Source organism: Emys orbicularis, chromosome 7 (genome assembly GCF_028017835.1).
Source record: "Emys orbicularis isolate rEmyOrb1 chromosome 7, rEmyOrb1.hap1, whole genome shotgun sequence".
In the NCBI taxonomy this organism is placed as follows: domain Eukaryota; kingdom Metazoa; phylum Chordata; order Testudines; family Emydidae; genus Emys; species Emys orbicularis.
The window spans coordinates 42,390,240-42,404,702 of record NC_088689.1 but is presented as its reverse complement, the minus strand read 5'-3'; the positions used below and the strand labels follow the sequence as shown (position 1 = coordinate 42,404,702).

At 42.8% G+C, this 14,463-nt stretch overlaps 1 protein-coding gene across 1 annotated transcript in view; it reads right to left on the bottom strand.

Moving 5' to 3' along the window:
• Window positions 1-14,463, bottom strand: part of ADAMTS14 (ADAM metallopeptidase with thrombospondin type 1 motif 14) — a 107,144-nt gene that overhangs the window by 75,367 nt on the left and 17,314 nt on the right. The window contains exons 3-4 of the mRNA XM_065407718.1: window positions 6,580-6,736; window positions 744-940 (exon numbers count right to left, since the gene is read on the bottom strand). Of these exons, the coding sequence (XP_065263790.1) occupies window positions 744-940; window positions 6,580-6,736 (354 nt within the window). The remainder of the gene's footprint in view (window positions 1-743; window positions 941-6,579; window positions 6,737-14,463) is intronic.

Below are 14,463 nucleotides of genomic sequence, written 5' to 3'. Positions count from 1 at the left end.
GCTGGTTGAATCAATGGCTTCCCCGGCCTGGGCTGGGTACTGACGGGGAGTGCCACGTGAACACTGATCCATGCCCCAGTAGTATGCCATTTTGCAGTGGTTGAGACAGTCACAGAGACGAGTATAAAACCATTTTTGCCGCATATCCACTTTTCATCATTTCAGCTACATTTGTTAAGTGTCAAAGACAACCGTTCTCAAAGCTTGTTTTTCAGAACAATAGATTTGGAACATCACAATAAGTTTTGTGTCAGAAGACTGTGATGGCAAAACAGGGCATAAGGGCTTCACTACAGGACACCCTACAGCTAGGAGGGCACCCTGAACTCTGATCCAAATATCCAAGAATGAGGGGAAAATTACACTAAAAATAAAACTGTCTTTTGTACACAGGCCCCTTCTGTCTCCTGTCTGACCCCAGTGTGAAAATTCCTCTTAAAAGTCCAGAAAGGAGAACCAACAGCCTTCATCAGGCAAATCCATCTCTCTTCCAAAGGCACACCGAAATATACCTGGATTACTTGACTTATTCATATTCAGAACTCAGCCAAACTGCTAGTGAATAAACTGGCTATAGAATTGCCACTATATGAAATCATACACACTGTGTATGTAAACAAAGCAATGCTTTCAATAGTAATTATCACTACCAATTTCTATTTGCATCCACTCAATCCCCGCAACCTCCCACATCCCTTTTAGGACCAGTGCTTTATAAACAACAAAAGAAAAGAAAACCTCACTATGTTCATGAGTGTGAGGACATAATTCTGGACGTGTTCCTTCCCATGGAACCGCACAACTGTATCGTCCACTGCCAGCAAGACCTCAATGTTGTAGTCATCCTTCTTGGCGTGGCGTCTCTTCCTGTCCACTTCACCGAGCCGGTCTTCAATCAGGTCCAGTGAGTTTGGGAGCTCACCCACACTGAAGCTTGGAACTGAAGGGGTGAGAGGAAAGAGGAAATGGTGAGCGATTTCAAGGCTGCTTCATGCAGAACAATGTGGCTTTAGCAATGTTTCCTGGTTCTAATAGTTACCATATATACTCGTTCATAAGCCGAATTCTTTTAGTAAAAAAGGGAAGCACCAGAGAAGGGGGTCGGCTTATGAACTGGTATAGAGAGGGAGAGGAAAGACACGGTTTTGTCAGCCTGAGGAATAAAGAAGTGTCTGGTGGCTGTTTAGCAACAAAGCTGCAGTGTCTGGTCTTTTATTCCATTTAAGGAGAAGGTGCATGTGTGCTCCAGTTTTTATTCACTGGGGAACTGGAATGCAGTTTTGGCTCCAAGGCCCAGAACCAGCCATTTCTAATGTCAGCTTTCTCTGGCAGTCATGACTTCTCCAAGCCCAAAGGACTACTCATCCTGGGTGCCAAGAGGAATGTCACTCCCCATGTCTGCATACACCTTGAGACCCCACACTGTGCCTACTCTCTCCCCACCTCTGCCAATAACCATAGAACAAGTGGCTATTTCAGATGCTTTCTATTTCTGCAGTGAAATGTTATCATCTCCCTGATGGGAAAACAGCAAGTCCAACATTCTGAACATTTTTTGGCTACTATCTTGCTTAAAATCTCTAATGACAGAAATAAGAATGCATCTTCACCTTCACTATTACTGTTCAGTGTTTGTATCCAGGATTGGGGCCCCATTGTGCTAGGAGTTGTACAATACACATAAGAAGGACCATAGACAGGCAAGATATATAGGAAAACGCAGGAAAGCGAAAGGAGATGAGAAGAGTGATCAAAGGGAGACAAAAGGAAACAGAAAGTTAAGACCCAGATCCCCAAAGGCATAGGAAACAGGCAGCTAAATACCTTTGAGGAGCTGAGCCAAAATCCATCAGATGTCATTTCTGGAAGCAGCACCTTTAGTGGCTACTGAGAGCAGGCATTGCCAAAACCAGAAAGGATGAGTTAAGGACTTGGAGCATGTTTTATTTTAAAAGTGACTATCATGGTGGTGAAAGGTACAAGACTAGACATCAAAGGGAGATGACTTCCAAGGATACTAACATCATGGGAAGCAGGAACATTATCAATCCCACTACTCACTAAATTCAACACTAAATTCGCCACTCAAGCCAAAAATCTGAGTAAGTGCCCCCAAAATGAGTTTTAAGGGTTCTCTGAAGACAATAATAACTTATGGGGTAGCTGGGCAACCTCTCCACCCCCAAGCCTCTTGATAGCCACGTGATTCTTTGATACTTGTGCCCTATTTGGGAGCATGTCATCTAGCTAAATAAAGCTGGATGACATTAAGAGAATTCCATTGCTCCAAACAGTGAGTCACATAAAGCATCTCTCTCTTCTGGTGTAAGAGCTCTGATCTCCGCACAGCACATCTTGCAGGAATTTCTGTATTTGCCAACGAGGGGGTCGTTTTCAAGCAGATGGATGAAGACTGTGAGGCCCAAGCTGTGAAACTGTGTTTAACATTGGTCAAGAACATTAAATATAGCAAAGCAAAAAGCTAAGCTCTCACCACAACTCAGACTTTGGCCCCACACCCCCATCCTACCACCTTTAAAATAACTTATCCAGTCACAATGTTTCAAGAAATTCCTTCTCTATTTTTACCCTCTCTCCTTTCTACAGAGCAAGCTTTGACAGACACATCACACATTTGCGCCAGAGTTGTCGATCCACTCTTACATGATGTCCTCATTGGCCAGGTGCCTGGTTACAGCATAGAATGTGCAGACAGATGGGAAAGACCCAACAAGAGCGCAAGTAAGTAAACACAGCCAGTGGGCTTTGCCTCAGGTAATGTATTCACTCTTCCTATGGCAAAGCCTTTCTTTTTAAAGTGAATGTAGTGCTCATGAAAGGTGTCTGACTGGCAGCTTTGATTACCCACCACATAGCCAACAAGTGATGGTGACTTGCAGGGCCTGATTCCCCCTTCCTCTGCACCCTGCGCTATTACTAGTGCAAAGTGGGGGTAACTTATTCCCATTCTGATGGGGTAGTGATTTACATCCACTTTGCAGTAGTGTAAATGATAAGACAAGGTGCAGGGTAATGGAATCAGACTGATTGAATCCACACAGGAAAGAGTGATTTCTGGATGGCATCATCATCACCTGAGCATTCCAATCCTCCAGCCTCCTCTAAACAAGAACTAGTAACAAACATGAAAGGCTCCATCTCCAACCAACAGTCCCAATAAGTCATTCATCACCTTTTCTTTGCCCCTATTGCTTCATGACTCTTTGCAAAAAAAAATGTTATGAGATATACTTAATCTTAAAGAGCAGCTGACATCACATGGAAGACTTTTAAAATCCCATTCTCTTTAGAGGTAATTCTGCTCCCAGTATGTGCTGCATTTTTGGTGTGTTTCTTCACCTCCTTCTTTACTACTGAAGTACATAGGCTTGCTAATAGGATCTTTTCTTTGTTAAGATTTATTTGCTCCTGCCTCCATTCCATGCTGTGTTTATAACAACACAACTTTTAGCTGTGGAAATGAGTATGATGTTACAAGAAGGAGATAATGCTAAAGAATGTTAATTCTTACTCAAACACATACAAAGTGCCAGTGCTTTACAAACTTTGGTCCTGATCCTATAAAAAAACTTCTGCACGCACTTAACCTTATGCATGCAAGTAAAGAAGTCAGCAAGACTATTCATGTGTGTCAAGTTAAGCACATGCTTAAGTGTCTACCGGCTCAGGGCTATAAATAAGTCACGCCTCATGCCCAAAAGACCTAACAATCTAAAAAAGAAAAGACAAACACACAGAAGACAAGACACAGGACAAAAGTTCAGGAAAAGGAAGATTTAGGGATTGTTATTTACATCCAGAAAAAATCAACACCTAATTTCACTAAGTATATTCAATTAAAACAAAAACCTGCATCTACACATCTGTCTTCAAATCAAAAAAGTTGCAAAATTACAAACAGAACCAGCCATTCTAACCTCAATTCACCCTTATCCCAACTCCATTTTACTCCGGTGCTTTAGCTCATAAGATGTGAGATTGTCTATTTTATCTATTCTTCTTGGCCTCGTCCCTTTATCTCAGTGCTAGGGGAAGAAGTGGCTGACAGCAAAATCAATTTATTTTAAAGATAAGTCTCACCTTTTCCTGTTGCCGCTAGGAGGGAAGGGGGAGAAAAAATTGAAATTTGAATCAGTTCCAAATGTTGCAATTATGGATTCTCTGGACAACAGACCAAACCATCCAATTATTTTACTTAAAGGAAAAACCTACAGAAAACACTAAACCTAACTAGTACCTTAGCCTCACTTCAAACTCTAAGGCATTAACTCTCATTGGACCCCCTAACAGTAATCAATGCTGAATGTAAATCTGCCAAGAAGATAGTTGCCTACTGGTTTTTGACTGTTATGATTCTTGAACCCAGGAACCCAGGAATCCCAGGAACCTATCCTTGCAACAAAGCCCGATGCCAACTCTGTCCACATATCTATTCAAGTGACACCATCATAGGACCTAATCACATCAGCCATGCCATCACGGGCTCGTTCACCTACACATCTACCAATGTGATACATGCCATCATGTGCCAGCAATGCCCCTCTGCCAAACCGGACAGTCTCTATGCAAAAAAATAAATGGACACAAATCTGACATCAGGAATCATAACATTCAAAAACCAGTAGGAGAACACTTCAACCTCTCTGGCCACTCAGTAATAGATTTAAAGGTGGCAATTTTGCAACAGAAAAGCTTCAAAAACAGACTCCAGCGAGAAACTGCTGAACTTGAATTAATATGCAAACTAGATACTATCAATTTAGGCTTAAATAGAGACTGGGAATGGCTGAGCCATTACACACATTGAATCTATTTCCCCATGTTAAGTATCCTCACACCTTCTTGTCAAACTGTCTTAAATAGGCTATCTTAATTATCACTACAAAAGTTTTTTTTCTCCTGCTGACAATAGCTCATCTTAATTAATTAGCCTCTTAGAGTTGGTAGGGGAACTCCCACCTTTTCATGTTCTCTGTATGTATATATATCTCCTCACTAAATGTTCCATTCTATGTATCTGATAAAGTGGGCTGTAGCCCACAAAAGCTTATGCTCAAATAAATTTGTTAGGGTATGTCTACACTACCGCGGTAGTTCGACGGCTGGCAATCGAAGTTCCGGGTTCGATTTATCGCGTCTGGTGTGGACGCGATAAATCGAACCAGGAAGCGCTCGCCGTCGACTGCGGTACTCCAGCTAGACGAGAGGAGTACCGCGGAGTCGACGGGGGAGCCTGCCTGCCGCGTGTGGACCGCGTCTGAACCGCGGTAAGTTCGAAGTAAGGTATGTCGAATTCAGCTACGTTATTCACGTAGCTGAATTTGCGTACCTTACTTCGACTTGGGGGGTAAGTGTAGACGAAGCCTAAGTCTCTAAGATGCCACAAGTACTCCTGTTCTTTTTGAGGGTAAATGGTGATCTATCGATATTGGAGGCTAGCGTGATCTAGTCTGGGCTCCAGGCAGTTACAGGGATCTCTCACCAGTTTTGCAAATATAACTGAATGAAAGTGAGACTGATTACACCCATGAACCAGATAAGCTTTGTTATCCCCAGACACCAGCTCCACTGACACACTGAGATACAGGGATCCAGGGGGAGTAGTGCTTAGAAGGACTGGAAATCAGGAGACCTAATTTCTAATCCCATCTCTGACAATGACCCCATGTGTCCTTGAGAAAGTCACTTAACTGTCTTGGTAACAAAACCTACTTTACAGGAGTACTGTGAGGCTTAACCAGTTACTGTTCATGAAGCACCCTGAGAGTTTCAGGTATTATAGAAATGCAAAGTATTACTATTATCATTACTGGTTTCTTAAAACTGGTCTTCCAATAAAGGCATCCTTACGGCATTATGACCAAGTACCAGATCTTTAATTGCATTGAAACCAGTACAGAATTCAAAAGCATGCCCTATCATACTGAAGAGAATAAATGAACTCAGTGACAGCAGACTTCTCCATTTCAATGTTTATCCAGGGAGAGGAGACTTGGGGTTTTCTCTGCACCCAGTCACCTGCATTTTTATTTTTCTACAGATAAAACACAAATCATTTCCATTCACTGGAACAAAATTATGGAGTCGATTCATCCCAAGGTACTTTCACTGGATTTAGGAGATTCTAGCTGCCAAATTCTCTGGTGCTTTAGGGCATAAAGAGGCCATTAAGCTTAACTGAGCTCCAAAGGATTCTCACCAGGATTCCTCCCACTTCCCAGCACAGGTATCATGGCTGAGCAAACAGCATGGCTAGCAGTGATTGTCAACCGCCAGAAAGCTCCGTGGGAGCTGTGGGTAGCCAAGCATAATCTAGAGCAGCGCAGGTACTCTAAGAAGCACCATGGACAAATATACACCTGGTTCAGGGAAACACAAAAGTTGCTGAAAGCTCCCATTATCAATCAGATTTCGTGCCCTAGCGCAGCTCAGCCAGAGCTAATGAAGCATGTGCATGCAGCATGTAGTAAACAGTCACACACACACACCCACGCGCACACACACACACACACACACACGCATGCACACACACACACACACACACACACAGAGTCCTACCTTCATTATGAAGATCCTTGTGTGATTCTGCTCTTTCCTGTCTGATGGCAGATCTGCGGTAGACCACATGTGCCCTCCCATTCTCTTCCTTCTCCTGCTGCCCCTTCTCCAAAGGCTCAATGAAAAACTCACTACTGTCTGTCCGAATCAGGCCAGCCTAGAATGCACAAAACAGAAAGGGGAAAAGGAAAGAAAGAAAGAAAATATATATACATTCATGGTACTGCTAAAAGAGTGCATTAAAGAGAAGATGCAGACATGGAGTGAAACCCCAGAGTACAAGACCACCCCCATAATAGTGTGGACCAAGGCAATTTGCATTAAACTCTTTAACACTAGAGCATCACTGCTCGCTGCAAAAAAAGAAAAAGGAAAAAAATGCAAAAGTCTCATGTGCAACAGCCAACTCCTAGAGTAAACTTGGATACTGTATTTAATTAATAAACTACCAACAATGACAGCTGGTGATGGAAATCAAGATAATTTGAAGTCAGCAAATTCACTTTACTTATGACCTTAAATTCAAAGGTACAGCCTTGCACATTCGTTAGCCTACCCTTCTCAGACCTCACGTTATTGCCAGAGACATTTTTGCCAATATTCATGGAATTTGGAAATTAACTGATGAGACTACTTGCACAGAAAGGTATTACTCAACCATGAGTGTGGCAGTATTGGTCCCTTATGGCATAAGCTCTTTAGAGCTGGGACCTGTCTTCCGTGAATTTTCTCTGAAGAGGCTAGTACACCTGTGTGCGCAATAAAATAAAATAAAATAAAATAAAATGCTAGGGTTACCATTCGTCCGGATTCCCCCGGACATGTCCGGCTTTTAGAGCTAAAAATAGCTTCCGGGGGGAATTTGTAAATGTCCGGACTTCCCCCCCCCATGCAGAGCACGCGCGGCTAACAGGGCAGCCGGCCGGATGGTGCCACTTACATGGGGCTCCGACAGCCAGAGAGAGCCCCTCCTCCCCCCTGCAGCAGAGCTCACTCCCTCCCTCCCTCCCTGCATTCGCAGATCACCAGCCGGCAGTTCGCACCGGCAGTCTGGAGCTCCTCCCCCGCTCCTCCTCCCCAGCACGCTGGTCTGAGCGGCAGGGTAAGGGGGCCAGGGGGTCGGAGAAGGGGCAGGGAGGTTCTGGAGGGGGCAGTCAAGAGACAGGGAGCGGGGGGGGTGGTATTCAGGGGGGGCTTTCTGGGGGTGTGGATAAGGTTTTGGGCAGTCAGGGTACAGGTGGGGGTAGGGTCTCAGGAGGGGGCAGTTAGGGTGGGGGGTCTCAGGAGGGGGCAGTTAGGGGACAAGGAACAGGGAGGCTCTCTTAATGGCTCTCCATGCGTCTCTGGACCCTCTCAGCTGTCGGGCTTGGACGGAAACATTGCCTGAGGGTAGTGAGAGAATGGGTTATCGGTGAGGTGGGGGTGGGCGTGAGCCCGGTCAATAGGGGCAACCCCTACCAAGATCTGAGCCTTTTCTCACACGCCCGTTAGAGCTCGACATTATGCTGTTTGGGACCCCTCTTCGAGGAAAGCCTCTGGATTGCAAGTCCAACCGCTACCTCCTCGTGGTGAGAGTCGGTAACTGGCTTGGATAGCCAGGCGGATTGCGGAGGACGAACCCACATCCCACATTCAGTGGGGTGTGGGACGGGGTTGGGCAGCCCCATATGGTGCCACATGGATGCCCCCCTGGTAAGGGTAGCCTCCCCCAGGTACGGGTTGACTCCCCCTGGTAAGGGTTAGATTCCCCCTGGTAAGGGTAGTCTCCCCCAGGCACGGGTTAGTTTCCCCCTGGAAAGGGTAAGTTTCCCCCAGGTACGGGTTAGTTTCCCCCTGGAAAGGGTTAGTTTCCCCCTGAGAAGGGTAAATCTTTTAGCTATGGAAAAAAGTAATTTATATTTTTATACCGGATTGGCGCTGGACCGGGTTAATAACGCCCCCGCTGTTGGCTTTGATGCCCCGGCTGACAGTGTTAAATATATTAGGGGTGTGATTAGGGTCGCTGGACCAATGGATAAAATGGTGTGGACTATAATGAAGTCTCATGAGCATGAGAGTGAGAATCAAGTCCTCCCAGTGGAGCATGGAGAGGAGGTAGAGGAGACTGTTTGTGATGATCATGGTGAGGAGATTTTATCTATCTTACCGATGGTTTTTACAAGGGACACTTTTAATGATTTAACTATGGAAAGTTTTAATCCAGATTTTAAGTATTTAAGTACATTTGATGATCCATATGTTAGTGAATCGGGATATCTTAATGCTCATTTAGTTAATGGGTCTAGTTTATTAAATAGTTTTAGACCAAGTACTGATTTTAATAGGGATCGTAATAAGGATCTTAACAGTACTGGTAGTAATATAAATATATTAGAAAGTAGTTCGTGGAAGGATGGGGTTTTTTATTTAGAGTATCCCGTTGATAGTTTTAATTGTCCAATATGTCCCCAGATATTACCAACATTTGGTAAATGGGCCAAACACATTAATGTGGTTCATAAAAGTAAAGCCATACGAGTTGTATGTAGTAAATGTGGAAAATCTTCTCAATATCATAATATAGCTTGCCACTACCCCAAGTGCATACCCAAGAAGGAGGATACCCCAATGAAGAGCCATACGTGCTCGGTCTGTGGGCTTGGTTTTCATACTAGATCTGGATTGAGCCAACACTGTAGACATAGACACCCTGCTGTGAGGAATGAGCAAAGAAAAGAAGATATGGCTGCTAAAAGTAAGATCAAAGAGGGATCGACTAGATCTCGTATATGGACCAAAGATGAGGTTGCGCAGCTTATACAGTTGGAAAGGAAATATATTGGGAAAAGGAATATAAATAAATGTATTGAGAGCGAGATGAGGACCAAAACGAATAAACAAATATCAGATAAAAGACAAGAATTAGCAAAGAAGAAGTTAGTGGTAACAGGAGATAGGGAGGAAGTGACTGAGGTAGAGGACATTAGAGTAAATATATTAGAAATTCCGCCCCCAAGAGAGAGGATTTTCCCACTAAAAGGACATCCAGAAGTGGATTTAGTGGAGAAAATATGTAAACGGGGAAAACAAAGTAGGGAGGGAAGAGAAATAATAAATAGTTTAGGGGAAATTGAAGGATTATTAAAGGAGGATTTAACAAAAGCTCTCGGATGGGCAATGTTGGAAAAATTATGTTATTCATTAGTAGAGGGAAAGGACCCTAGAAATGAAAGTCAAATAGAGTTGAGGAATAAAGGAAAAGGGAAGATGAGAAAGGAGGGGAGAAGGAAGCAATTTAATGCAATTAGGAGATATGCTACAAAGAAAGCTAAGTATAAATTCTATCAACAATTATTTGATAAGGATAGAAGAAGATTGACTCGCATTATAATGGGAGAGCCAGATAAGGCTAAGTGTGCTATCCCTATGAAAGAAATTGAGGAATACTATGTGAATATTTTGGGAACAATTGGACATGGTAATATGATAGGGTGGCCATCATCCACAGAGAATGGGGATAATGATATATTAATGAGTCCGATCTCTGTGGATGAGATTAGAATAGCTTTATTGAAATAAGAAAAGATAGTGCTCCTGGCCCAGATAAAGTAAAAGTGAGCAATTTGTGGGATATTTTTAATTTAGACTCCTTAATACTTACAAAAAATTTTAATATATGGTTTCTAAATAGACAGGTACCAGATGAATTTAAGAAAAATAGAACAATTTTAATACCAAAGACACAAGATGAGGAGGAAATGAAGAAGTTAACATCTTGGAGACCATTGACAATTGGGTCAGTTTGGATTAGAATCTATACCAAAATATTAGCAAAAAGACTGGTGGAAACAGTTAAGATATGTAGTAGACAAAAAGGGTTTATATCCGCCCCTGGGTGTGAGGAAAATATTGCTATATTAGATAATTTGATTAAAGGGGCTAAACGAAATGGGAATGAAATTGCAATAGTGTTCGTAGATCTGGCTAAAGCTTTTGATTCTGTGGGACACGGACATATAATAGCCGGGTTGAGAAGATTTGGTATAGATGAACATTTTATAGATATTATTAGGGACCTTTATGATAATTGCACAACTAGGGTATGGGTGGGTGATGAAGTTACTGAGTCTATTTTAATTAGGAGGGGGGTCAAGCAGGGTGACCCGTTGTCCCCAATTTTGTTTAATATTGCTATGGATCCCCTTTTAACTAGATTAGAAGTAGAAGGAAGTGGTTTTTATGTTAAGGGCAATGGTGTCACGTCATTGGCTTTTGCCGATGATGTGGCAATTTTAAGTAGCTCATATAAAGGAATGATTAAAAATTTGGGTATCTTAGAGGAGTTTTGTAAAAATACTAATCTCTCTGTTAATGTGAAGAAAACGAAAGGCTTTCATATTTTAACTAAACATAAAACCTATGTAGTTAATCCTAAGGATAATTGGCAGATAGGGTCAGAGGAGATTGAATATGTTCAACCAGGGGATTTTGAAAAATATTTAGGAGCTAGAATAGATCCCTGGATAGGTGTAGGGGGACCGGTACTTAAAGAAAAATTGAAAGATTGGAGTGAGAATTTAATTAATGCCCCATTAAAACCGGCCCAAAAAATATTAATTTTACAGACATATATTTTACCGAAGCTATTTTATAATCTTCTTTTAATAGAACCCCCTTTTAATCTTTTAGACGATCTTGATGTGTTAGTTAGAAAAATAGTTAAAGAGATTTTACATTTACCTCAGTGTACCACAGATGGGATATTTTATTCTAGAGGTAGGGATGGTGGTTTAGCTCTCACTAAGTTTAGTGTGCAAATCCCAAATATGTTAATTCGTAAATGGAGGAGACATATTGTCTCGAGAGATGATTGGATGGACCTATCTTATCTATATGCAGGAGAAAATCTTGTGGATAAAATATTGTCATTTAGTGCAGTAACATCTCATCCCAAGAAATGGAGGGAAGAGGAATTTTTAAGATGGTCGGAACTGAGATGTCAGGGAATAGGGATAAAATATTTTTAAAATGATTTAATTAGTAATTCGATTTTTAGAAACTCTAGTAAAGTTAAATTGTCAGCGTATATCGCAGCATTGCAGCTTAGGGCAAATATTTATCCTACTAGGGAGACATTAGCAAGAGGAAGAGGAGGTATGAATGCTCTTTGTAGATGGTGCGGTAAAGTGCGGGAGACTGTTCCCCATATCTCAGGACAATGTTATAAGACTAAGAATGCTAGGATAAAAAGGCATAATAGAGTAGTGTCTGCAGTTGTAGATAAGGTTGGTAAATTAGGGTGGAAGGCAATGATAGAGCCCCATTTGAGAAATAGTAAGGGAGAGTTAAGAAAGCCGGATATTATATTTATAAAAGGAGATACAGCAGTGGTGGTTGATGTTACAGTGCGATGGGAGGATAATGCCGGAAGTTTGGAACAAGCCCACAGTGAGAAGGTGGCTTATTATCTTGAGTTAGAGGAAGAAATTAAAAACTTAACGGGAGGTAAAAATATTCACTTCTTTGGTTTTGTGCTTGGGGCGCGTGGCAAGTGGAGTGAAGGTAATAATGATTTGTTACAATTATTGGGAATGGACAGAAGTAAAAATTTTAAGGAGAGTATATGTAGACTTGTTTTATATTCCACTATTGGTATGATGGCTATATTCAGTGACAGGTAAAGATCCCGGAGTTTCCATTCCGTGTATCTTGCCAAAACTAAATTTTAGCTATTTTGGTTTCCATGCTCTAAATTTTCAAATTTTTAATATTGTTTTGAACATTAATTTATTTAGTGTTATTTAATATCTGTCCTTCAATAGAATGGTTTTAATTATATAATAAATACTTATTAATGGATGAAATTCCAATTTAAATTATTAGTTTATTTAATTACTGGATGTGGATGCGGACTGGCCGCGTATAATAACCAGGAAAGGGCAGGTAGTCACGCCTGTACATAAATAGGGGGTGGGGTTCTGGAGGGCAGTTGGGAGCAGGGGTCCCAGGAGGGGTAGTCAGGGGACAAGGAACGGGGGGGTATTTGGGAGTTCTGGGGGGAGGCTGTCAGGGGGCAGGGGTGGGGAGAGGGATCGGAGCAGTCAGGGGACAGGGAGCAGAGGGGTTTAGATGGGGTCGGGAGTTCGGGGGGGGGCTATCAGGGGGTGGGGAGTGGTTGGATGGGGCATGGGAGTCCCGGGGGTCTGTCTGGGGTGGGGGTGTGGATAAGGGTTGGGGCAGTCAGAGTACAGGTAGGGGGTAGAGTCCTAGGGGGCCAGTTAGGATGGGGGGAGGGTTTCAGGAGGGGGCAGTCAGGGAACAAGGAGCAGGGAGGCTTAGGTAGGGGGTGGAGTCCTGGGGGGCAGTTAGGGGCAGGGGTCCCAGGAGGGGGCAGTCAGGGGACAAGGAGCAGGGGGAGGGTTGAGGGTTCTGAGGGGGGCGGGAAGTGGGAGGGAGTGGAAGGGGCGGGGCTAGGGCAGGATGGGGGCGGGGCTAGGGCAGAACGGGGGCGGGGCTCCTCCCATCCTCTTTTTTGCTTGCTGAAATATGGTAACCCTATAAAATGCACATCAACAAAGAGAGAAATTTAGTGACATATTCAGTTGTTTCTACTCCAAAACACTGTCTTATGTTCCATGATAATTTAGAAAAACATACTAACCCCTAAAGATTGGAATAATCCTTATGATACTGCCTTAGATCCCTTAGATACTTCTCAAAACCATTTTAAACGCCTTTCCAATATTTAGAGTTCTTCACTCAAAACTGTGCAGAAATTCCCATTTCAGTCCCAATAGGGCAGATTTCCCCTCCTTGTATCCTCCATTGGCTCCCCCTTCTCCACCACATGAAGGGCAAGCTTGCTATCTCCATCTGTAGCCCTTTACAATTAAGCCCTGCCCTATCCATTTGATGCATTTTACCATAATGTCAACTTCCACCTGTTCTTTACCAACATACTAGCCTTTGTCATCTGCCAGTATGTTGCTTTCTCAAACACCTCCATGTTTCCTCTGATGCCACTCCTTATGAGTGGGAAAAACTCCCTGAAAAGATCCACAAAGCCTCCACCTTATCTCCTTCAAGTATCTCCTTAAAAATACCTTTACTGTCATGTCTACAATACAGCTGGTTAGTTCCTCTTGTACAATGACGTACTCACTTTACTGCTGTCTTGCCTTGGACAGCATCTTTGTATCATTCACATTTTGCATCTTGTCATAACCTAAATCGCAAGTTCTTTGGGGCAGGGACTGTCCTACTATGTGTCTGTAGGGTGCCTAGTATAATGTAGCCCCAATCCTTAACTGGTGCCCTTAGGTGCTACTGCAATACAAATAATAATTTCCCTTTGTTTTCCATGCCCCTTTATTCCCCTTACAGTAACGTGTATAGGAACAACTCATCACTCTCCATGAAGGGCCTTCGTCTGCAACCCTTCCATCAGTCCAAGTAGCAGTACTTTCCTTGGGAGACTCAAGAGAGGTATCTATTCAAATCAAATTTGTTTTGCAAAACTGATTGACAATCTATCAGAGAAGACAGACTGAGTGGGCATCTTTTAGCTGTTTAATTTCTTTTGACCCTTGACCACCGGCTGTCATAAAAGGTCCCTCAACTTCTCCTTCTTGATGGAAAAGAGGAATGAATGAAAAAAACAATTTCAAACTAAGCTCCTTATGTGGTTACAAAATCCCTTTTCTTTTGATCAGTTACAAGTGTTTCTATTTAACTCATCCACACCCTGGGATCCATCATCTATCATGCACTCCTGCTTTCAAACTCTAGCAACCCTCCAGGGCCCTCCCCAAAGAAGAGAAGATGAGGACAAAGAGGGAAATCAGCCATTCTACCAAACATATTAACTCCACTCACAGCTACAAGAGGATCATCATCCTTGGCCAT